Consider the following 24,484-nt stretch of genomic DNA (forward strand, 5'->3'; position numbering starts at 1 on the left):
TAGTAGATGTTGAAGGCCTGTTTTATCACCATATTGAACCCTGTGATGAAACAATTCAGTATAATTGAGTTCGAACAAGGGTCACAGCTGTGAAAATAAGATAACTTATTCTAACTTATTCTGGAGATTTTTGAAAACAAAGTATGAAAATTCTCTGAACGTCGTTAGTCAGAATTACCAAAGTTTGTGGTTTTCTTTTGTAATGCTAGTCTTCTACAGTTAGTAATATGTATCCATGATAGTCTTCTCAACAGGGGAATTGAGTTAAAATGGCACATTAAATTCTACATGTCGTACATTAAGTTCAGAGTTTTTTCCTTAGTAGTATTATATAAACGTGGTTTGTTAAATGCTAGTTTTCCTTAGTTCTTTTCATTCTCAAATTCTCCTTTTTTTCAGACAGCAAAAGGTGATGAGCTGTCTAGTCGAATACAGAACATGTTGGGAAACTACGAAGAAGTGAAGGAGTTCCTTAGTACTAAGTCTCACACTCATCGCTTGGATGCTCCTGAAAATAGGTTGGGAAAGCCAAAATATCCTTTAATTCCTGACAAAGGGAGCAGCATTCCATCCAGCTCCTTCCACACTAGTGTCCACCACCAGTCCATTCACACTCCTGCGTCTGGACCACTTTCTGTTGGCAACATTAGCCACAATCCAAAGATGGCGCAGCCAAGAACTGAACCAATGCCAAGTCTCCATGCCAAAAGCTGTGGCCCACCGGACAGCCAGCACCTGACCCAGGATCGCCTTGGTCAGGAGGGGTTCGGCTCTAGTCATCACAAGAAAGGTGACCGAAGAGCTGACGGAGACCACTGTGCTTCGGTGACAGACTCGGCTCCAGAGAGGGAGCCTTCTCCCTTAATCTCCTCTTTGCCTTCCCCAGTTCCCCCTTTGTCACCTATACATTCCAACCAGCAAACTCTTCCCCGGACGCAAGGAAGCAGCAAGGTTCATGGCAGCAACAATAACAGTAAAGGCTGTTGCCCAGCCAAATCTCCCAAGGACCTAGCAGTGAAAGTCCATGATAAAGAGACCCCTCAAGACAGTTTGGTGGCCCCTGCCCAGCCGCCTTCTCAGACATTTCCACCTCCCTCCCTCCCCTCAAAAAGTGTTGCAATGCAGCAGAAGCCCACGGCTTATGTCCGGCCCATGGATGGTCAAGATCAGGCCCCTAGTGAATCCCCTGAACTGAAACCACTGCCGGAGGACTATCGACAGCAGACCTTTGAAAAAACAGACTTGAAAGTGCCTGCCAAAGCCAAGCTCACCAAACTGAAGATGCCTTCTCAGTCAGTTGAGGTGTGTGGAATTTCTTATCTTGGGCAATTCCAATTCGAAGACGGATTTGAGATGAAAATGTCTGGAGGATGTGGGGCAAGGTGGGGACGTTAGTCCGTGGCTTTTGGCTAGGGGGAATTCTTTTTGGCTTTAGGATCTTGTTAATAACCCGTGAAAAACTCAGATCTGAGATGGACGACTGATTATAGATATTGAAATGCAGTTTGCAGAAAGGTTTAGAGAACCTTTTTATTGAGCCAAAATTTATATACAGTAAAACATAGAGATCATAAGAGTACAGTTTGTGTTTCAAAAAATAGATACACCTGTAGGATCCAAAACCCAATCGAGAGAGAAGATTTCGGTTACCAGAAAGTTTCAGGAAGGTTTTCAGGTGTTTTATTTATTGTTTTGGGAGACACTGGGGTAACAATGTGAACACGAAAAAAATTTTTTTGATTAATACCTCCTCAGACCCAGTTAGTTTTTCCTGGGCTCTAAACTGTAAAAAAGTAAAAACAAGATGACAGAGTCTCTTAATTTTTATTATTTTAGAAGGACTTGTTCCCTGTAAATTGTAAGGAACTTTATAACTAAAGTTCTGTTCTAATATTTTATTATTTATCACCTAAAAAAAAGAGTGGGTATGCGGTGACATTTCACTTGAGAGTGAGTCACAAATATAATACAGAACGTATTCAATTATGGGTTTTAAAAGTAACCCAAATGCTGTACTTTTTAAAACCAAGAAAAAAAATATTTCTTTCTCTACTGCATGGATAAACAGCAGCATTGTGTTTGAATGAGGAGAATCAGAGCATACATTCTGTCACTGAAATTTTAAAGTGGTACCAATTTCTCCAAAATTAAGATTAGGTTTGAAGGGAATTTTAAAACTTATCTTTTAATGTAAAGTCTATGGTTTAGTTACATCTATTGTATAAACATTCTAATTTGCGTCTCCATTGCTCAAAGACATTTATGCCATCCAGATATGTCTTGCATAATGCCAGAAGGTAAAATTCCTTAGGTGGGGGCATGATTCCTACCTGGAAGGATAACCTTTATCTTCCAGGAGGACAACTTGTAACTTTCTGGTGTCAGCTTCTGGTTTAGAAGAGGGAGGTTGGGGTGCCGTCCTCACTGAGCTCTTGAGCTGAGTGCTTCCAGATGTCTTCTGAATGCCACTTGTTTGGGGACCAAGGAAAAATAAGAAGGAGTAAAACCAATGGCAGAAATGACCAAGATGGCAGAAATGACCAAGATGGCAGAACTGCATCTCTGATCCTAACTTAAGAAGATTTAATGCATTGAGCCATTTATTGAACATTTTGTGCTGTGATGGAGGTAGGGGTAGGCAGCTGAATGAAGGCAAAATAGTGAGATCCTCCCTCCTCAAAACGGTCACTCCGCCTGCCTTCTAATTCAGGCAATAAAGAACTCAATGAGAGTTTCTTTGCTTTCTTTATCAAATAGGGTTAGCTGTATGTTCCCAGTTTAAAAAAAAAAAGGGGGACAATTTAACATTCTTTCTAAAAATAACAAACCTAAAAAATTGCTTTAAAACAATTTTTAGACAAATTAGCAAATATTTGCATTGTCTACCAAATGCCCAACCATATGCTTAAGTGCAAGATTCTGTGCCAGAGAAATTGGTCCTTGCTGCAGGACAGATTAGTCTAGTATAGAGATCAGCCTACGCTTATGAAACAATTAGAGAACAATTGAGTTTTCTCTCTCTGGAACTAGGTGCTTAAAGAACTTGTGTAATTCAGCCCTAGGTTTCCTAGTAGATGTTTCTGGGAGAGGATTCCTATTAACTTACTGTTTTCTTGGGTGGAAATAAGTAGGCTGAGTTGAGATTCTTCAGTGTCTTAAAACCCCTTATATTTAATACATATTTCGAACATAGGACTATGTTAATTGGCTCTTGCATGTTTTCTGAGAAACAAAATCCTCCATACATTTGGTTATTGAAGAATGGGTTTTTTTTTTTTTTTTTGGCACCAGTGCATCTGCTGTCAACAATGGAGTAGAAGTAAACCTTTCATCTTCAGCCTCTGTTCACAGTCAGCATTTCCTTTAATGCAGTGGTTCCCTCTGGTCTCGGCCCGAGTTCTCATGCCAGGCAGTGGCAGCTGTGGTACCAACTGCCTGGGAGCCCCATGGCGCTGTTGGTGAGTGGGAGGATGGAACTGAGGGGGTCAGACAGATGGAGGGCTCTAGGTGACCCCTTCGAGGGCAAATTAGGAGCCAAGAGCATGGAATGAAGGAGTCGTCAATCCGGGAAGCAGGGATCTTGGTGCTCCCTGGTCAGGTTTTGGATTTGATTTTGCTCTTTTAATGAAGATCTCATGTTTCACAGACTTAGCATTAATTTTCTGTTTATACACTTAGCAAAATGGGTATTTTTGAAAGTTTTAAAAATATACTTGAATTTTATATTTCAAATTTTAATATTTCTTGTGAATCCAAGGATTATTATTCTGGTGAACCCAAGGAAAGTGTAGAGATGTAGGACCAAAAATGTGGAAATTAGCCCCAGAGCAGGTAAACTTTGAATATAGGTGAGAATATAGCAATAGCCTGGGTTATTTTTGGGTTTGGGGCAGAAGGGGAAGCTGGCTCTTGGTAGAGCTGGGAGAAGGGGATGTGGGAGTAGCTGAGTGATTTTCCTTTATTTGCTTAATTGGTCCTAAGCCAAGTCGGAGGAAATTTTCTCTTTGCTAGTGCTCTGAGTGTGAGGATAGTTGGGTTTTGTGGTTTGTTTCATTTCTCCCTTACCCCTTCCCACTGCTTCTGTGAAATAGTAATTTTACAAATGAACCCAAATTGGAAAGCCACTCTTTTTATTTTTTGTTTTTTATGTTCCTTCATTCTCTAGCCACCTAAGTGTGGATTCTTTACTCCCTGTCCTTTCCTTTCACCTCATGGGAAATACTTGGTTTTATGTTCTTTCTAGTTGGTACTGTAAAAACTCATAGTCTTCTCTGGGATAAGTCTTTCTCAGAATTAAAGTTTAGTTCTTCCAAAGATCCTAAGGGAAAAAATTATCAAAAGGTCAATTTCTGACTAGAGGCCTGGACCACAAAAATCTGCACTTGGTTTTCTCCGGGAGTGTCTGTTTTAGTTTTACGTCAACTGGAAGATGTCTAGCAGTGTGAAGTGACCAATCTGAGGCCAGGCCCAGAACTCCACGATCTCACGTGGATCCCTTCCAGCTGCAGAGTTGCCACATCAGGGGTGGACCTGCCCAATTGGAAGATTGAGATTTCTTTATATCACTCTTTTCTGTCTAGAGATAACAAGTGAAAGAGAGAGAAGCTGTGGCATCTCTGTGAGTGCTCATGCACATGGACCCCGAGGCTGGGGGCATTGGGATGGAATGTGGAGGTGGGGAGGTGTGCCTAGACACAGGTTTCAGATAGAGGATTTATGTGCTAGATAGGCTTTTTATTGAAAAGGAGAAGTGGAATAAGCAGAGATGGGTATACCAAATCGTATACTGAGTTTAGAATGTTTGAATTTTAAAGCTAAAGACACAGCTCTTTCATTTTGCAAATAAGGTCTTAAAGGGTAAAGTCCTTCATTTTGCAAAAAGTTGTAGTTAATATCAGAGCCAGAGCTAGAACACCCAGTTCTTTTGACTTGCTGTTTGGTGGCAGCATTGGTGGCAGTGGTGAGATGTTTGTGTTTTTGACCAGAAGAGTTGTACTTTGTCACCCAGACTGAACCTACAGCAGAGCCATGGAGGATACAGTGAGTTTCATTTCCTGTGTGTTTCTTGGCCTCACTTTTATCTTTCATCATTCCTCTTTTTCTTTCTTTCTTTTTTTTTTTTAAACTTATCCATTCAACAAACTGGTATTTTGTTTGTTTTGTTTTGTTTTTTGAGACAGTCTTGCTGTGTCGCCAGGCTGGAGTGCAATGGTGCAATCTTGGCCCACTGCAACCCCCACCTGCCAGGTTCAAGCGATCCTCCTGCCTCAGCCTCCCATGTGGTTGGAACTACAGGCGTGTGCCACCACGCCTGGCTAATTTTTTGTGTATATATTTTTTAATTCGAGACAAGGTTTCACCATGTTGGCCAGGATGGTCTCAATCTCTTGACTTCATGATCCGCCCGCCTCAGCCTCCCAAAGTGCTGGGAGTACAGGTGTGAGCCACTGTGCCCGGCCCAACAAACTGATATTAACCCTCCACTATGTTCCATGCACTATAGTAGGCTCTTGATGATACAGCTGAGATCAAGCTGTATCTTGATGGTCTCATAGACCATCTATTCTAATGGGGGGCATTGATAATATAGATATAATGAAATCATAGGCGTTAATAAGAGTGCCGCAAGAAGTAAAGAGGGTGATGAGGATGAGATGAATCAGAGGAGGCTGACTTAAAAATGGTGGTCAGCACAGGACCCTCTTGAGGAGGCACCTTTCACAGAGACAGCTCACATGGAGGATGAACAGGCATCAGTCATGCAGAACTCAGAGACGTATTTCATTTCAGGCAGAGGAAACAAGTGTAAAGGCCTGAATTTAGGAAAAGGCATGGCCTTGTTAATCCCAGCACATTGGGAGGCCAAGGTGGGAGGATCACTTGAGCCCAGGAGTTCAAGACCAGCCTGGGCAACATAGTGAGATGTTGTCTCTATAAAAAAATTAAAAACTTTTCCCAGCTACTGGGAAAAAATTAAAAGTAGTTCCAGCTACTCAGGAGGCTGAGATAGGAGGATCACTTGAGCCTGAGAGGCTGAGGTTGCAGGGAGTTGAGATACTGCCACTGAACTCCAGCCTGAGCGACAGTGATACCCTGTCTCAACCGCTCCCTCCTCCCCCCACACCACCACCCAAAATAAACAGAAATGAGGGGAGTATGGCTGGAACACTGAGAGTGAGGGGAGGATGTGAGATGGGACTGGCGACATGGGCAGGAGTAAGACCATGGAGGCTTTGTTGGCCGTGAAAGGCATTTGGGTATTATTTGTGATTGAGACCATTGGATAATTTTGAGCAGGGGAGGGACATATCTACTTTTTTTTTTCTTTTTAAAAAACTGTAACTCTGGCTTCTGGGTGGGAAATGGATAAGAGGGGCAAAGGTGGAAGCAGGGAGACCAGTTGGGAGATGGGGAATGATAGTGGCTTGGGGTAGGATAGTAGCCATGTATGTGGTGTGAAGTGGACAAGTTCTGGATCTGTTTGGCAGGGAACTGATAGGGCTCTGTGATTGACAGGAGATAGGAGTGGCCTGAGGTGAGGAAAGGTGAGGCATCAAACAAGGCTGGTAGGCTTTTTATTTGAAAGGCAAGGATGGTGGGATGATACCAGCTACTGAGAGGGAAATGACCTGGAAAACTAAGAACTCTAGTTGGGTCATATATTAAGATCATGTGTTAGGTTTGAGATGCTGTAACGTATCCAGGTGGAGATGACAAGTGGCAGTCATAAATAGGAGTCTGGGAAAATGTCAGAACTGAAAATAATTTGGGATTTGTGTTTATTTAGTAGGTATTTAAAACCTTGGGACTGAGTATGTGTACCTAAGAATCCTTATATGGTCTTACTTAATTCCTCCTCCAGATCAGTCTGGCTTTGAGTCCTGATTGTGACTGATTTCTGCAAAGCAATTGCTCTTTTCCTTGTGGCCTCTTGTGACATCATGTTAGGAACGTTTTGTTGCCAGATGCTTGCATCTAATTTCCAAGACCCAAGTGTACATTCATTGTTGGACCACTTTGATTCATTGCAGCTCTTAAGTTGAGCCTCCTATTTTCAATAAACTACCAGCCTAACAACTGCATGAATTAACCCACAGTGGAAAACTGTGTGATAGTGATTCACTTTGCATTCACATGTACAAACATTCTTTCCTACTTCCATATTTAACTTAAACCTCAAGAAGAGGGACTTCCCTATTATGAGATGATCTGAACCTTCAGGCGGTTTACTTCTGGATATGCCGATGGTGCATATCCTGCTCCTGCACCACTCAAAACACATTTAAGCAGCTTACTCTCACAAACACATCGTGTATTCAGCAATTTTAACCAAAATATCTTGAACCCCTGTTGTGTGCCAGGCCTGGTGCTGGGGATGAGAGGTTACAATGGTGGGCAAAACCAGATGGTTCCACTCCTCTTGGACCTTAACTGTCCTGTTAGAAATTGACATTAGTCAAGTAATCACTCAGATCCATGTATAAGAAGCTTTGACAAGTGCTGTAAGGGAAACTACAAGCTATTCTAAGAGCTGTAAGAGGGGATTGTGACTTAGAACTAAGGAGCTGAGGAAGTCTTCTCTGAGGAAGTACTATTTGAATGAGAGCTGAAGGTGAGTAGGAGTGGCCCAAGTGAGGGGTGTTGGGGCTTAAGCAGTGTCAGTATTCCAGGAAGAAGGAATAGCATGTGCCACTGGCTTATGCCACACCATGTGCAGAGACCATTAGAGAATTCTTCCCAGGATATAAGCCCAGTACCATAGATCAAAGGGAATTTTTCATTTATTCTGAAACTTGGCAGCACATCAGAATCACCTGGGAAGCCTGATAAAAATACAAATTGTTAAAAATAAAAATTCCCAGGCCCTCCCCTAGGGGGGCTGAGTTTGTTCTGTAGCCTGGAAATGACAACTGTTCCAGAAAAGCTTATGGGCCACAGGGAGCTACAGGGGCCCCTCCCAGTGGCTCAAGAAGCCCCCTGACATGTGGGTCTCAGGCACAAGGATCACACTGAACTGATGGACGGGGCTTTCATTCCTGAGTAGGACGTCAGAGTAGCCTCAGGGTAGAAGCACAGGGGTGGGATCCCCAAGACTCTCCTCCTCTTTTCCTCCGTAGCTCATGTTTTTCATTGTTCTGCCCCCAACATAAGGTAGAAGATTATGACACAATCTTATCTAGCTTTTCAGGTTCCATTTTCTAAAAATGTTTTATTATGGTAACTCTAGATTCCGTAAGCTCGACCTCAGTGAGCCTGGGCAGACCTACATGACCTAAATGTGTTAGGAAATTGATAGCAGAGTAAAGTTATCTGTGTGCAGAATTCCCTGCTGCCATGGGTGGTGCTTAGAGCAGACGACTTCCAAACCGCTTGTAAGAAAGCATGAAGAAAAAGTCACCTGCACTTTAGAGGCCAAATTTTAAACCTGAAAAGATCTAAATATAGAAGTTTTAAAATAGTGACAGGCAGGTTTTTTAGAGCAGAAGCTGTAAACAAGCAGCCTGAGGGCTAGGTTGGGCCTGCAGACAAATTATTTTTTTTGGCCTGTAGGACTTGTTTTCTTTCTTTCTCCCTACCACCCCCCACACTTTTAGCCAGTATTTACAAAGTGGAGGAATTTAGGAAAAAAATCAGATTATTGGCTGAGTAGAGGCAATTTCTGGAACCTGGCAATCTTTAGAGTCTCTCTCTGTCACCCAGGCTGGAATGCAGTAGCATGATCACAGCTCACTTCAGCCTTGAACTCTTGGGTTCAAGCAATGCCCACTTTACCATCCTGAGTAGCTAGGACTGCAGGCACACGGCAGCATGCTTGGCTGATTTATTTTTATTTTTTGTAGAGACAAGGTCTTGGGGTGTTGCCCAGGCTGAACCTGGCAATCTTTTGAAGAAACACTTTAAACTCTGAAGGAAACTTTTTAAGTAATATAGACATAATATTTTTGAAAAGCTCTTAAGTTGCTAAAAATTAATTTAAAGTTGCTAAAAATTAATTCAAAGAATAGAATTGCTTATAATAGCCCAAGAGGAAAGCATAAAATTGAAACTGGAAGAACTTTTTGGGTGGTATTAATTGGAGTTGTTTTTACTTTGTGCATTTCACTTTCTATTCCTTCTCGAAAATGCCAGAAGTACATTTGGTACCAGGATAAGAAATTCCTGTTCCTCCTTGTTTTCACACTTGAGATGTTTGTGGATGGTTATTGGATCCGCCTGAGTCTCTCCAGTTGTGCCTTTGCCAAGATATAGACATTCAACTCTTTTGAATCTTCCCAGACTGCATGTGCTCTCCCAGGCTCTCACATAGCCACCCGGGTCATTTTAGCTCTTCTCTAGATTAATTGTGTTTTATTTTGAGCCAACTGATAATCTTCAGGGACAGAAACCCAGATACTGTAAGGGGAATCTTGTTGATGACTGAGTTAGTGGTTTGGTTTTGGCTGTTTTGGTGGGGGTGACCAACACTCATGAGATATTTAAACAATTCCTCCTAAGAGAGGGTCCTGGTTCATGTTAACATAATAATTTATTTTTTGGTCTTGTATTTCTTCTCTCCAGTTGCCAACAGCAATTTGACATTATTTTCCAAGGTTAACTTTACATGTTCACATTTCCCAAGAACTCTATAAGCAGCTATTTTTACATTGATTTTGTTCCTTTCTTTAATTGTTGAAATAACTCGATTGATGGGTTTTCCCACAGAGGTCTAGGGTCCACACAAACTGTTAGTTTTCCCTTGAACTTCATTTCATTCCCTATTTAAATTTGGCCTACTTTCTCTCTGCATTTTTTTTTCCCTAACCCCGTGGTAATTTGTCAAGCCCATTCTAATCTTCTTAATCCCTTTGGCTGAAGGGTTTTGAGGTTTAATGTTTTAATCTAGAGGCCTCGGTATTTAAGTAATTAGAGGTCCTATTTCTAGCTCTGTCCTTTAGATAAATCACCTTAGGATTTTTATTCCAATTTACAAATAATAGAACTCTGAAAACTCTTATTGGACAGGAATGTGGAGCTTTGAATTGAACTGCATGAATTAAGAAAGGAAGGCATTCTATGTTATGTATATTTCTTCGAGGTATTGTTAACAACCCCACACTGTATTATGGATTCTCTTTTTCCTTAGAGCTCCATTTTTAAAATACTCTACCCCAAAGCAAGTATTTGCTGTTGCATTTTAGAAAAATTTAAAATAGAATTCTATGGTATAATTAGAATTTATGTTACTTCCAACATTTTTTCATGCTCGAGAACATGGGAACTTGTGAAAAAATTTTTTCCTATTAAATAATCTGAACATTCTTACAAAATGTTTTTTAAAAACAACTTTGTTTCTTCATCATAGAAGGATTCATATTTTTACATTCTTTTCTGTCAACAAATATTTGAACACCCATTAGATATAAAGGGAGCTAATAGGAAAGAAAGACACATGCACAGTAAATTTATTATGACATAGCATAAAAATCCAAAGTGTAATCAGTATGAGCAAGGTAATACGGAACTCTATATAATACATTGCTGGTATAGTCCCCTTTTCACTTTATGATGGAAACTATTCTAAATGCTTTATAGGTGCTAACTCATTTCATATTCACGATGATCCCATGTGGTGTAGGGTACTGTTACCATCCTGTTTTACTGAGAGATTTAGAGGTGCAGGGAGATTGGTTGTCCAAGCTTCTGGGGGCTTTTGCCAGTGGATCTGAAATCCAGACTCAAGTAGTCTGGTTCCAGAGTCCACAGTCTTAACCACAACACCTACATTATATTGCCTTTCAAAAGTGGAAGCTGTACATTTTTTTTTAAGAGTTGACTTTTGAAGCACTTTGCACTCTGGTGAAAGGTACATCCAGGCTAAAGGCTTAGGAAGAGAAAAGACATAGAAGCAAGACACGGAGGGAAGTCTAGTGGGAGTGGCAGGGCCTGTGGCTCCAAAAGGTTGGGCATGGGCAGAGGAGAGCAGTGGGGAGATGGGCCTGGTGGCAAGATAGGGCCAGCTTTTGAAGTTCTTTAGTTATTTATTGAGTAATGTAGATAAAAACAAGAATCATTAATAAAAGGCGGAGAATTATTTTGGCTTCATGGCAGGCAGTACAGCTTGGGCTTCTAATTCTGTGAGACTTTGGGCAAGGAACCTAACCTTCCTGCGTTACCAGTTTATTCATCTGTAAGTAAAGTGGGTCTAACAGACTGAGGTAATCTTTGAATTACTTAAGACAGTGCCTTGTGCATAGTATGAGTTCCATACTCCTACTATGGAACTCTTGGTAGTGGTAGAAGTGATTAGAGTAGAAATTTGAACTGGGCCTTAAGAAAAAGAATTTGGACAGAGGGTTATCAAAATGGGGAATTAGTGATGTTGGGGAGTTAGGAAGACTGTGATTGTATTGTTTATTGAAACACTTTAGAAATGAAGTTGGAATTAGATCAAGTGGACCATTAATTCCCAGTTAAGAGTTCTAAGTGAATAAAGCCCCTAAGATTTGATTTTAAAGTATTAAAAATAAGTAAACAAATGAAAAGCCTAGTGAAAGAAAGTATTTGCTTAGGGGTTATCAAGCTTTTAAGAACGGGTTTGCCATGGTGTTAAACCCCCACTGCTGTCTTCAACATCCCCCCCCTCCCCCACCATCCCCACCCCTGCCTGATGGCTTAGTTGCTCTGTGAGCTCACTCCTGAACAGCAGCATTCCCGTGGCTTGGCAATCTCTGGTGTAAACAGTTCACTTTATAAAAATGTATGCACTCTAAAATCTTGTAGTGCCCTTTCCCCTTTAATTTCCAAAGCACTTATTTGTTTCTCTCTTGATTATCACAGTAACCTTGTGAGTTAAGTATGGCAGTTGGCAAGAGTCACCATTTTACATGCCGTGGAACTGAGTCTCTAAATTTAATTTAAGCTAGTAAATGGCAGAGATGGAGACATGAAACCTGGACCCTGACTCCTAGTTCCAGTGCTCCATCTACCACAAAACATGGTTTCTGTGGAGTAATGGCTTATGTACACTTTTATTTAAGGTGTGCTGTTTTTCCACATGGCCTTGCTTTCATGTTGGCATCTGATGAGTCATGCAAATATAGGGTGGCAGGGGTGATTCAAATGACAGGATGAGTAAAACTCAGTTTTGGTCTTTGTGGCCATGTGGCTTGCACTGAGACCTTTAACTTTGCTTCCTACCTTTCAGAGAAGGAAGCACCAGGTATGAATTCTCTCAGTTCTTTCTACCTACTGTGCCACCCCCGCCCCCAAATCATAGCAGCCACCATTTGTCTCTTTCTGTTTAATTTCACAGGAGGTGTTCTCAACTCCCCCACTCTCAACCTTTGGTTAGCTTAAACCTTTCCCTTATTACTCAGCTCTTTCATGATAGTCTATGGTTACATTTAGGCCTTTCCCAACTGAAAGAGCAAAACAAACCCTTCTTCACTCTTGTGTCTTCTCTAATTACTACTTTCTTGTTCCCTTCACAGCAAAAGCTCTGGAGACAGAAGTAGGTAAACACTGTTCCTGCTTCCTCTCCTTCCCTCCCCTCTACTTGCAACCCATTGCAGCCTGCTCTGTGCCTTCACGCCATTGCTTCTGCCATCAGGAGCCACTAGTGGACTGTATTGGCTAATTCAAGGAATGCTCTTTCAGGCCTTATCCTACTTGACATCTCTGTAGCATTTGACACTTGACCACCGTCACCTTAAACACTCTCCTCCCCTGTTTGGGTTTTCTTCTACCTTTTTGCACGTGCCTCAATCTCCTTTGGAGGCTGCTGTTCCCACTCCTCCTCCAGGGCTCTGTCCTCAACCATCTTTTCTCATTCTGCAGCCTTTCCCTGGTGACCTCATGTGCACTTAAGATTCAACTGCCGTTGCCCATGAACACCAGAGTGATTTTCTAGCCTAGAACTCTTAAAACGTATTTTGAGATCTAGGTTCTGTTATCCACCTGCCCACTGGACTTTTCTAGTAGGTGTTGCACAGGCATCTTAATTGAACCTGTCTAAAATGGATTTTTTTGTGCCCCCCTCTCCCTCTGTCACTTCACACACAGAATGTTCTCCTTCCTCCTGGTCATCAGTTCTCAATTCCTTTCTGTCATATACTCCATTGTTTTGAAAGCAGCTTGATCCTATGGATATTACTTTATAAACATTCATAGCTTCTCCTTTTCTCTGTCCCTCATTTAGTATGGATTTTTACCATCTTTCTTGAACTGTTACAACTTCTTTCTGACCTCTCATCTTGCTGCTTTCCTGCTTCTCAGGATGCCACATTATTTCACATGAGTGATTTGATTAAGTGAAAATCAGATCAAGTCATACTTGTTCAAGATCCTTCAGTACCTCTCCATTGCCTTCAGGATAGAAAGCCAGATATCTCCATTTGCCTTCTTGCCTCTTACCTGTCTCTGCAGCCTTGGGTTCTGGCCCTGCTGCTGGTACTGCCTTGTTCCACTGCAGCCCCCATACCCTTGTAGATGACTTTCTGCTGTACACCCCACTGCTCAGGCCCGAGTTTCAGCACTTCTCCGTTGGTATCATCCTGCTGCTTTTTCTCCAGGTGGTAAACATTTTGAGGGCAGAAGTCAATTGTGTCTCATATGCTTGTTTGTCTTTTGTGTTTAGCACAGGTGAGGACTGGGGCCAAATGGGAACTTTGCTACGCTGTGCTCAGCTTGAGGATTTCTTACCCAGCTCACTCTGGTCTGGAGTCTGAAAGATAATCTCTTAAATGCTTGGCTTAACAGAGGGGTGAAGTACTGGACTGAATTTCCTATTCAGGACACTTGACTGGGAAATGGGTGCAATGTTCAATAATGTTTTTGAGAAATCATTTCACCATTTTCTACCTAAGTATTAAGTAATTTTTGGCATTCCTACGTTGAAAATAAACAGCCTAATCCATTCATTAGGAATTTTTAGTTGAGTTCCAGCCTCATAATTACTGTACTTTTCAGAATTGAGCCTGGAGATGAATCAGATTGTTTTATGTGCGATAAAAGTTGAAAGTTTTATGCATCTCTCTCATATATAGGTGCTTTCTTTTGTATTACATAAGACACTAGATTTCCTTTAGCATGTGTGTGTGTGTATATATACTTCTTAAAAGTAATGCATATAATAAAACTGCTGTTAATCTAGAAAAGGATTTGCAATCTTAAATATTTTGTTGTTGAAAGAATCACTTTTTTGGGAATGAGTCATCCAAATGGGTAGGGCATACACTCTTCTAGACCACAACGGTATCATTAACTGGTATCCTAGTAACTTAAGAATTATTGGGCCAGGCATGGTGGCTCATGCCTGTAATCCCAGCACTTTGGGAGGCTGAGGCGGGTGGCTCGCCTGAGGTCAGGAGTTCAAGACCAGCCTAACCAACAAGGTGAAACCCCATCTGAACTAAAAATACAAAAATTAGCCAGGTGTGGTGGCAGGTGCCTGTACTCCCGGCTGCTCGGGAGGCTGAGACAGGAGAATTGCTTGAACCCGGGAGGCGGAGGTTGCAGTGAGCCGAGATCACGCCACTGCACTCCAGCCTGGCGAGAGTGAGACTCTGCCTCAAAAAAAAAAAAAAAAAAAAAAAAAAAAACGGAATTATTGAACCTGAAATTGCCTGACTGGCAACCTGGGCTTAATTTTCTAGTAGATTAATAGTCTTGCACTAAAGGATAAAATAAGTACCGAGGTCTTTTATCTCCCTTATATTCGCTCAAGATTCTAGTGAACTAGTTGCTAAGACAAGGGAAAACACTGGTCTGTTGTTCTGAACCTAATTGAGTCTTTTATTATGTTATGACTCACCTGTAGTTCAGATTTATTTCATTCAAGTCATGTAAAATAACTACACTGTGGTTTGTTTTGCTTACTTGGTTCATGTTTCTAGTGATCTGTCAGGCTGAGTACGCCCATCCGCTAAAGTATGCCCATGGCTTTGGCAGGAGCTTGTGCAGCAGAGACCACAGTGGTAAAGGCAAGAGGCTGCCTCATTCCATGGCCCCTCCAGGCTGAGGACCTGTTCAGAATCTGTGTATGGAAACTGAAGATATCCGTAGTACCTAAAACTGGGCCATGTTTAGCACAAAAGGAGATTCTTCTCTTAAAAATGAATACATCTCTCAATCTCTTACTCCCTTGTTCTCCCACTTGTGAGAGAAGGAAGCATTAAAACCAACACTGGGGCGTGGCTGCCCACAGAGTGTCAGAGACTGGTATATTAATTTAGTTGCCAACATCTAAAAATTAGTACCTTCACATTGAAATCTGGATTTTATTTTTTGTGTTAAAAATGGGAAGAATTGGCAATATACAGTCTTATAGCGCAATCCCCTGAGGCAGGGTGCATGTGCTGTCTTGTTCCAGACCTAACTAGGCCCTTGATATCACCTGCTTGATCCCTGTAACTGTTAATGTTCTCTCCGTCAATTCAAGCATTTCTTTATCTGTATGATTATTCCTTACTTTGAGCAGACCCAAGACATGAGAATCCAGACATGCAAAAGACCTATCTTTTCAGGAAGGTAATGTCATCATGAAATGTCCTTTAAAAAATGTGATTGATTTCTCAAACTTTTAAAAGGAATTAGGTAAAGTAGAATAAACTTTGCTTTTTTTGACCCTCTATCCAAACATAGAGATGTTTTCCTACAAGTCTTTAAATGTATGATTCAGGCATTCATTCATTCATATGGAAAACAAAATACTAACAAGGTTAGTGTAATTAACTTTTTTCTTTTTAGACGGCTGTTCCCAAAACTGTGGAACATGGATTCTTATCCTCCTTGTCACCAAGTAGAATTAGTTTTCCTGTATGTGTGATGAGGAAATGGATAATTATCTTAGTCTAGTCATGCTGCCATAACAAAAGACCTTACACTGGGTAATTTATAAATAATAGACATTTATTTCTCACAGTTTTAGAGATTGGGACGTCCAAGATCAAGGCACTAACAGATTGAGTGTCTGATAAGGACTTGCTTTCTGCCTCCAAGATGGTGTATCTTGCTACGTCCTCACGTGGCAGAAGAGATGGAAGAGACTTGCTCCCTCAAACCCCTTTATACAGGCACTGATCCCATCCATGAGGGCAGAGAGCCCTCATGACCTAAGCACCTCCCAGTAGCCCTGCCTCTTAATACTATCACCTTGGGATTTAAGTCCAACATAGGAACTTTGGAGAGACATATTCAGACCACAGCAGGAGTTATCGATGCTTTTTTCAGCTGTAAAATATGTTTTTTTCCAAAAGAATTTGAATTATAGCACTTAAATGGTGGTGCTGTTTACAATACCAAGTCCAACAGCATATCCTTTAATACCTTTTATTTTAAATTACTTATTTTTATAGCCAGTAATAGGAAGCCTCTTTTAAATATCAGCATACAAAAGTTTCTTTCTTTTGATTTTAGCAATATTAATCCCTTAGTTAGACAGAAAACTCGTGTTCTGTAGGGTACAGGTGGGTACTTAATTATAACTAGTGGTGAATAAGTATATAATAGAACATGTTATTCATTGGATGCTAAAGACTCTTTGGATGTTGTTGGAAGGAAGGAAGATATACTTTAAGGTTTTGTTTTTGGAAATAATTGGATGAGGCTTTTAGGCATTATATATAGGTAGTGGTTAAAAGCATGGATTTGGGATTAAGGAAGACTTGGGTTTGAATCTTGCTTTTACCTTCTCGAGGCTGTTATAAGACAAGAAAACTACTTAACCTGTTCAAGGCTCAATTTCTTTTCTGTAAAATAGCAATGGTAGACAGTTCTTCGTAAGGAGACAGGTTTAAGTAAGAAAATGTATGTTAAAGCTTTATATCAATGTCTGGCATATAGAAAGTATATAATAGCTGCTGTATCTACATCATAATTATAGTAGTTATTTTAATGTTGTCTAAATGTATAAGCATAGTAGATTCACCTCTTTTTTTTTTTTTTGAGACGGAATTTTGCTCTTGTTGCCCAGGCTGGAGTGCAATGGCATGATCTCGGCTCACTGCAACCTCCACCTCCCAGGTTGAAGCGATTCTCCTGCCTCAGCCTTCCCAAGTAGCTGGGATAATAAGCATGCACCACCAATCCTGGCTAATTTTGTGTTTTTAGTAGGATGGGGTTTCTCCATGTGAGTGAGGCTGGTTTCAAACTCCTGACCTCAGGTGATCCGCCCACCTCGGCCTCCCAAAGTGCTGGGATTACAGGCGTGAGCCACCGCGCCCGGCCAGATCCACCTCTTTACCTTGGCTTAGAATCTGAAATTGTGGAAGTTTTAATAGTTTTGAATATTACGGCTTTAAGAAAATATGAGTGGGAAATAATGTTTCTAATGGACAGAGCTATGGAGTTAGAATGCATGGGTTCATTCTACTTCACATTTAAATGAGACAGTATTTCCTGAGCTAGAGGGCTGTTGTGAGAATTAAATGGGGTATGTTTGCCTGACATTTAGTATATTGTGAGATATACCACCTTTCCTTGACATATTGTATTAGTAAAAGAAAATTTATTCCGTAGGAAAATTGTATGTTATCCATCTTCAGGTAGTCTATATTGATGTTACAGCTGTGCCTAGAAGTCAACAGAATCCCAAGAAATATCTTTGTGTTTTAGGTTGGTTTGCTGGTGTTTCACAGTTGTTTTGATGAAGTAATGAAACTCTGTGTCATGGATTTAATTTTAGTCAAGTTTTTAAATGTTACACTTTTTCAGTAAGAGACTCGAATAGATATTTTATGCCCTAATACAGTACTGAATACTTGCTGTATTTTCAGGATTCTAGAATTGCATTAGTTGTGAGAAGTATATGGGGCTTGAGGGCTAGTGTGTAAAGGGCTTTTTGAGCCCCGTCACATTTGAGCATTGTGACAAACATGGAAAAAATTATAGTACTGAACTGAACACTGATGTATAAAGTGTTAATTCTGTGACCTGGGTCACAAATTTAGTAAGGAAAGGTGTAAGAGTAAGCATATTTTCATGTAATCTCTGAAGGTTCCTGAATCCGATATAGAAGATAGGCAACATTTGTATTGACTGATAGAGTAAGATGGTTTTACAAGGTAGGAAGCTACCACAGCTGTTCTATGAGCACATGAACAAATGTCCCAAGATATTCATTCAGTTTTTGGTTCACATAGTATTGATGACTATATAAACTTCTTTAAAATAGTATGGAGGCCAGGCACAGTGGCTCACGCCTGTAATCCCAACACTTTGGGAGGCCGAGGCAGGAGGATTCCTGGAGCCCAGGAGTTTGAGACCAACCTGGACAACATGGAGAGACTGTCTCTACAAAACATTTTAAAAATTAGCGGCTGGGCATGGTGGCTCATGTCTATAATCTCAGCACTTCGGGAGGCTGAGGCGGGTGGATCATCTGAGGTCGGGAATTCGAGACCAGTCTGGCCAACAGGGTGAAACCCTGTCTCTACTAAAAATGCAAAAATTAGCCAGGCGTGGTGGTGGGTGCCTGTAATCCTCAGGAGGCTGAGGCAGGAGAATTGCTTGAACCCAGGAAGTGGAGGTTGCAGTAAAATCGAGATTGCGTCATTGCACTCCAGCCTGGGCGACAAGAGTGAAATTCCGTCTCAAAAAAAAAAAAAAGCCGGGTGCTGTGGCATGCACCTGTGGTCCCAGCTGCTCAGGAGGCTGAGGTAGGAGGATCACTTGAGCACAGGAAGTGTAGGCTGCAGTGAGCTGTGTTTGTGCCACTGTACTCCAGCCTGGCTGACAGACTGTCACAAGAAAAAATAAAATAGTATGGGGACACCAACCTTTATTTTATGTGTCTTAATGTGGTGCGTTAGTCTGCTTTCACACTGCTGATAAAGACATACCCGAGACTGGGCAATTTACAAAGGAAAGAGGTTTAGTGGAGAACTCACAGTTCCACATGGAAGCCTCACAATCATGCGGAAGGCAAGGAGGAGCAGGTCACGTCTACATGAGTGGCGGCAAAGAGAGAGGTTGTGCAGGGAAACTCCTGTTTTTAAAACCATCAGATCTCATGAGACTCACTGTTACAAGAACAGCACGGGAAAGACCTGCCCCTATGATCGAATTACCTCCCACCAGGTCCCTCCCACAACACATGGGAATTCAAGATGAGATTTGGGTGGGGACACAGCCAAATCATGTCATGTGAGTTAGGAAGAAATATAAACCAGCATATCAAACAAACCTAGGGCTTCACAAATATTGCTTAGGATGAGGTGAGGTAAAAAAAAAAAAAAAAAAAAAAAAAAAAAAAAAAGTGAGTTGATCATAAACTGATCTAAAAAAATAGTACAAGTAGTAGTATGACACAGTGCCCCTATCAAAGTAGTATAGAAATGACCGAAGTTTGGGAAAAACTGTTTTGGACTGTCCTCATATCATGGAGGAAAGACTGGTTAAAGATGGGGCAGTGTCAGAAGAAAAATAAGTTTTAGGCCGGAGGTAATTTTAAGCATTTTCTTGCCTTACCAGCGGATGGCTTCCTCGTGCTTAAAGAACTTAAACAGTTCAGAATTAAATTTTGCCCATTATTTCCCCCCCTTTCTCTGTGCAACCTCCCTCCCCCTTAATAAATGTTTTTGGTACTGACTACTGCTGCTCCTGCTAATACCATGCTGTAGAAATTTTTCTTGAGTGAGGAATAGTTTTTAGAAGGCTTTTATGATGATAACTTTTAAATTTATTTTTAACTATGCCTGCAGATTATTAGGTATATAGGTTCAAAGGAGATTGAGGCTGGAGTCTGTTCAAACATTTTCTGAGGTGAAGATGACACAGGGTTCATGGAGATTTCCTTCATGATACCAGAACAGGGCAGGGTTTCACTGCATGATAATACCCATGTTTCCATTGCTTGTAGCCCTAATCATTTTTACTTATTGATTAGCACTGTGGGCCAAGATCATGACATCCATCCTAATAAGCAGGTCTCATCAAAAGCCTTAGAATGGAGAAAATTTTAATAATGCTTTATTAGTTGGTTAAGTAAGCCCTGATGTTTGGCTTTCTAGTGACCCGTCATTGCCCTGCAGACTCTGTAATGGGACAGTTTGGCTGGGTGTAGGGGGTCATGCCAGGCTGAGGTGGGAGGATTACTGTAGGCCAGGAGTTTTGAGACTAGCCTGGGCAACATAGACCCCCCTCATCCCTATAAATATTTAACAATTAGCTGAGCATAATGCTGTGTGTGCTTGTAGTCTTTGCTGCTGAGGAGGCTGAGGTGGGAGGATCACTTCAACTCAGCAGCTTGAGGTTACAGTGAGCTATGATTGCACCAGTGAACTCCAACCTGGGCAACAGAGCGAGACCCTGTCTCAAAACAAAAACAGGGAGAGACAAGGAGAAGGGTAGTACTGACATGGCCCGTCTTTACTTTCCCCTCTCAGCCCTGGAACTCTCCACAGGGGAAGGTTTTTTGTTCCTTCTTCTTGTCTAATAAATGGCTTGACTTGAGGGGTATCTTGGAGGCATTCTCAACCCAACCCTGAAGGTTTATCAGCACTTTCCTGGTGGACAGCACCTCAACCCCTGCCCTGGCTCCTTTCGTCCTCATCCCCTAGAGCCAGGATCCCAGCGTTTGCAAATTAAGATGTTTCTCCCACATTAATTAATTCAGAATTTATTAGAAACATACTGCAGACACAAAGGTCAAGTACATGATGGCTTCTTCAAAGCTGAAGAGTCTGCAGCTGTTTACGATTATATCAGAGGAGGAGGTATAATCAAAGATTGTACTATACAATTATTAAAAGTTACAAAATTTGTTACTATTTGTTTATCATTCCCTTTCCCCTTTCAGAGGACATTTTCACAGAGATTCATGAAATAAAAGTTTGGTTGATGACAGAAGTGGGAAATGTTAGTAGGATGGAAGAAAAGAAAGAGACTGAGGCTTTTGTGTCATGGTAAGATGGTAAAACAATAAAAATAACGTCTGCATTTTATTGAGAACATACTCTGTGTGTACAGGCACTGTGTTTAAGCCGTTTCCATGCAACGAGCTTACTAGTTGGAGAATCTTGCTCATAAGCACCTACCCTGCACAGCCAGAACCACTATGGATAACTTCGACAAACATCTCCTGAGATTTTTGAGAATTCCCGTTTGCAAAGTCTGCTGAAGTTGCTCTCATAAACTGCAATAAAGTGTAACTTCACGAGAATTACTGTATGTATCCCTTGAGTGGTGAGTGATAGACTACAGTGAGAGGTGGATTCTAGGGTGTTGGATTCACATTTGTGGCTAACCAAGATTACAAATTCATGCATGTTCTGGAATTTCAGGGGCATTGCTAAATGCACAGAGTCAGGGGCCTGCTGGATGTGTTTTTAGTGGCAATAAGTATTACCCAGTCTTTTCTGCTGCTGTAAGCTTTCAGGTAGAGACTTGAGAGCAAAAAGGTCAGCTTACCCTTTGTAGTTGGAACTCAGTTCCTGTAGAATTTCTTTGGAAACATGTGTTTCTAATATGTCAGAATTGGTTTAGCTTAAGCTAAAAAGAAAATTGTAGCCTGATTTGTTTAAAGGAACAAAAATGTCTACATGCCACAGTTTGGATGCACAGAGCATGGTTCAATGCTCAGTAGACTTTTATGCTTTTTATTACTCAGATTTTTATTTCTCTATCAATGTGCTAGATAAAAAGTAAAGTTTTATGGGTAGTATTCTAGTTCTACATATAAGTTTCATTTCTCATATAGTTTTTTCTTATATGTAAAATTACATGTTATGAGCTACTTTAATATTAACAAGTAACCTCAGTAAAATACTAAAGTGACTGTTATGGGATAAATAACAAAAAGAAACTTAGGAAACTTAGGATCATTTGTTTTGAAATCCATAATACTGGAATTACTGAATTTTTCCCTCTAGAGTTTTAAAATTCCGTTGCCAGTGGAGTGGGGGTGGAGATGTGTGCACGTGTGTATTGTTATTTTTGTTCCTGAGATTGGGCTATAATGTAAGCATGAAAATTGCCCCCCCCCAACTCCATGAATAAATTGCCTTTATATCTTATCTTACTAATGGTATGCATTTACACATAATGCCTTGTGATAGAATTAATTCTAAAGGAAATTGTTAACTAGATGAGATTTTTCAGACACTGCCTATTAGGCAGGGTTTAATAGGAACTCCCACTGGTGGCTTAACTATTTTGCTTGTTGCTATCATCTACTTTAAATCCCATAGATTTTTCCATCAGCCTTGAAAGCAAAGGTTAAACTATTTTTGGGTCTTCACATCCTGGTTTTGCAGGGAGATCGGAGGTATGGAGGCATTGCCCATTTCATAAAGCTGTATGTTTTTGAACTACGCACATGGTGCTTTGCACGAATCAAAACTGCCAAAGGGACAGATGTTGCCAATTTCAAATGTACAGGGGGAAGGCAAATATTGCTAAGCAACGGTGTACTTGAGAGAGCATTTTTAGGAGCAGAGCCAGGGGAGTTATGCCTGGGAGCACTCACTGCTTCTTATGGCTCAGTACAAGGGAAGAGATTCAAAGTTCTTTCCTGTAAGGGCCGCCATTGCAGCCGCCAGCACACGAGACAGTGACCTAGTGGCACCGATTAGGGCTGGCAAGGGGATGTGTGAAAACAGGAAAGCTTTTTTGCCATGTGGGAAGGCAGTAAGACATGTTCACAGAGGTGAGTGCCCCACAGTGTACAGCTGCCCCACAGTAAGTATGCAGCAGCTGGAGGTTCAGGTGGGGAGGACGGAGGGTAGGGAAATAAGTGAGAGGTGAGGCCACAAGAGAAAGTTGATGTGTCTTGTTTCTCTTCCCCCTTCTCTTCTTTTCTTTTGCCCCCTGTGTTAGGGGCTAACATGGAAGAAGAGAAGGATCAAAATGACCTCTGTGGTTTAGTGCATAACCTTATAAACAAGGTAAATAAGCTTTCCAGCCACAGGTGTTCGGCCCCTTCCATGTCCCCTCCGTCTGTATAAACTTGATAGGTGATAGACAGGTGGCGTGGTGTGTGTGGCCTCTTTTTTTTTTTTTTTTGGCTACCACTAGAGGCTTGGAATACCTCTTGAGATTTGCATGGTTGTTAGTTTAGATTATGGATTCATTCTCTCCCTCCCTCTCCTTCTGTCCCCATCTCCTCTCTTCTTTTCTGTCTCTCTCCCTCCCTCCCTCCCTCTCCCCTTCTCCCTCTTTCTCCCTATCCTCTTCCTCCCTCCCTCTCCTCTCTCTTCCTTGCTTTCTCTTTCCTCTCTCGCCATCTTTTCTCTCCTTTCTTCTCCTCTTTCTCTCCCCTTTCCCTCTCCTCTCTCTTCTCTCTCCCTCTCCTAACATCTCTCCCTCCTTACCCTACCCTTCCCCCACTTCCTTTTTTCTCTTCTCCTTTCCCCCCCTTTCTTTCATTTTACTGAAATAATGATGAGAGTGACAGTAGAGAAAGTATAACATTGGAGTTTTGTATCTGGAGAAAATCACAGCATATTCTTGGCAATATATTTGAAAGAAATTCAAAACATAAATATTAAATAAGCTATTCCTTATCACTCAGGATTTTTTTTTTTTTTTTTTTTTTTTTTTTTGAGACGGAGTCTCACTCTGTTGCCCAGGCTGGAGTACGGTGTGGGATCTCAGCTCACTGCAACCTTTTCCCCCCACCCTGTTCAAGCAATTCTCCTGCCTCAGCCTCCTGAGTAGCTGGGATTACAGGTGTGTGCCACAACACCCTTCTAATTTTTTGTTGTTGTTTTTGTTTTTTTTTTTTTTTTTATTTTTGTTTTGAGATGGAGTCTCGCTTTGTCACCAGGCTGGAGTGCAGTGGCAGGGTCTCGGCTCACTGCAACCCCTTCCTCCCAGGTTCAAGTGATTGTCCTGCATCAGCCTCCTGAGTATCTGGGATTACAGGTGTTCGCCACCACACCCAGCTAATTTTTGTATTTTTAGTAGAAACTGGTTTTCACCATGTTGGCCAGGCTAGTCTCAATCTCCTGACCTTGTGATCCACCTGTCTCGGCCTCCCAAAGTGCTGGGAGTACAGGCGTGAGCCACTGCACCCAGACCTAATTTTTGTATTTTTAGTAGAGACTGGGTTTCACCATGTTGACCAGGCTGATCTCAAACTCCTGACCTTGTGATCCACCTGCCTCGGCCTCCCAAAGTGCTGGGATTACAGGCGTAAGCCACCATGCCCAGCCTTTTCTTCATCTTTCAAACTCTGGACTTGAATTTCTGGATCACTTAGCAAATGTTTGTGGCTTTTAAAAATCTTCCTGAAGTAAAGCTGAAAACTGAAAATATTGGCAGCTTCTCAGCCTAAATATGATGTATGTGTGCGTATGCATTTATGCATGTGTATGCACACTCCATCCAAGATTTTATTTGTTGTTTCTCATAAGAAACTTACAATTTAAGTCAAATTTAAAAGATGGTGGGTGCTTCTACCCAAGTTTTAACATATAAACTGTATTAATTTTCACCAGTCTAGGAAAATTTCAAAATAATTTTCCTTCAATACAGATAGGTGTACTAGAGAAATTTCAGTGTACTT

At 41.3% G+C, this 24,484-nt stretch overlaps 1 protein-coding gene across 8 annotated transcripts in view; it reads left to right on the forward strand.

Annotated features, from left to right (window-relative positions):
- The window catches only part of AFF1 (ALF transcription elongation factor 1), a 204,386-nt gene that overhangs the window by 110,103 nt on the left and 69,799 nt on the right, over positions 1-24,484 (forward strand). For 6 of the 8 annotated variants that reach the window (XM_024245831.3, XM_024245833.3, XM_063723827.1 and 3 more), the window contains one exon: positions 400-1,302. The exons of the other annotated variants lie outside the window; for them this stretch is intronic. In XM_024245831.3, the coding sequence (XP_024101599.2) occupies positions 400-1,302 (903 nt within the window). The remainder of the gene's footprint in view (positions 1-399; positions 1,303-24,484) is intronic. 8 annotated transcript variants of the gene reach the window in all.

Source organism: Pongo abelii, chromosome 3 (assembly GCF_028885655.2).
Source record: "Pongo abelii isolate AG06213 chromosome 3, NHGRI_mPonAbe1-v2.0_pri, whole genome shotgun sequence".
NCBI lineage: Eukaryota > Metazoa > Chordata > Mammalia > Primates > Hominidae > Pongo > Pongo abelii.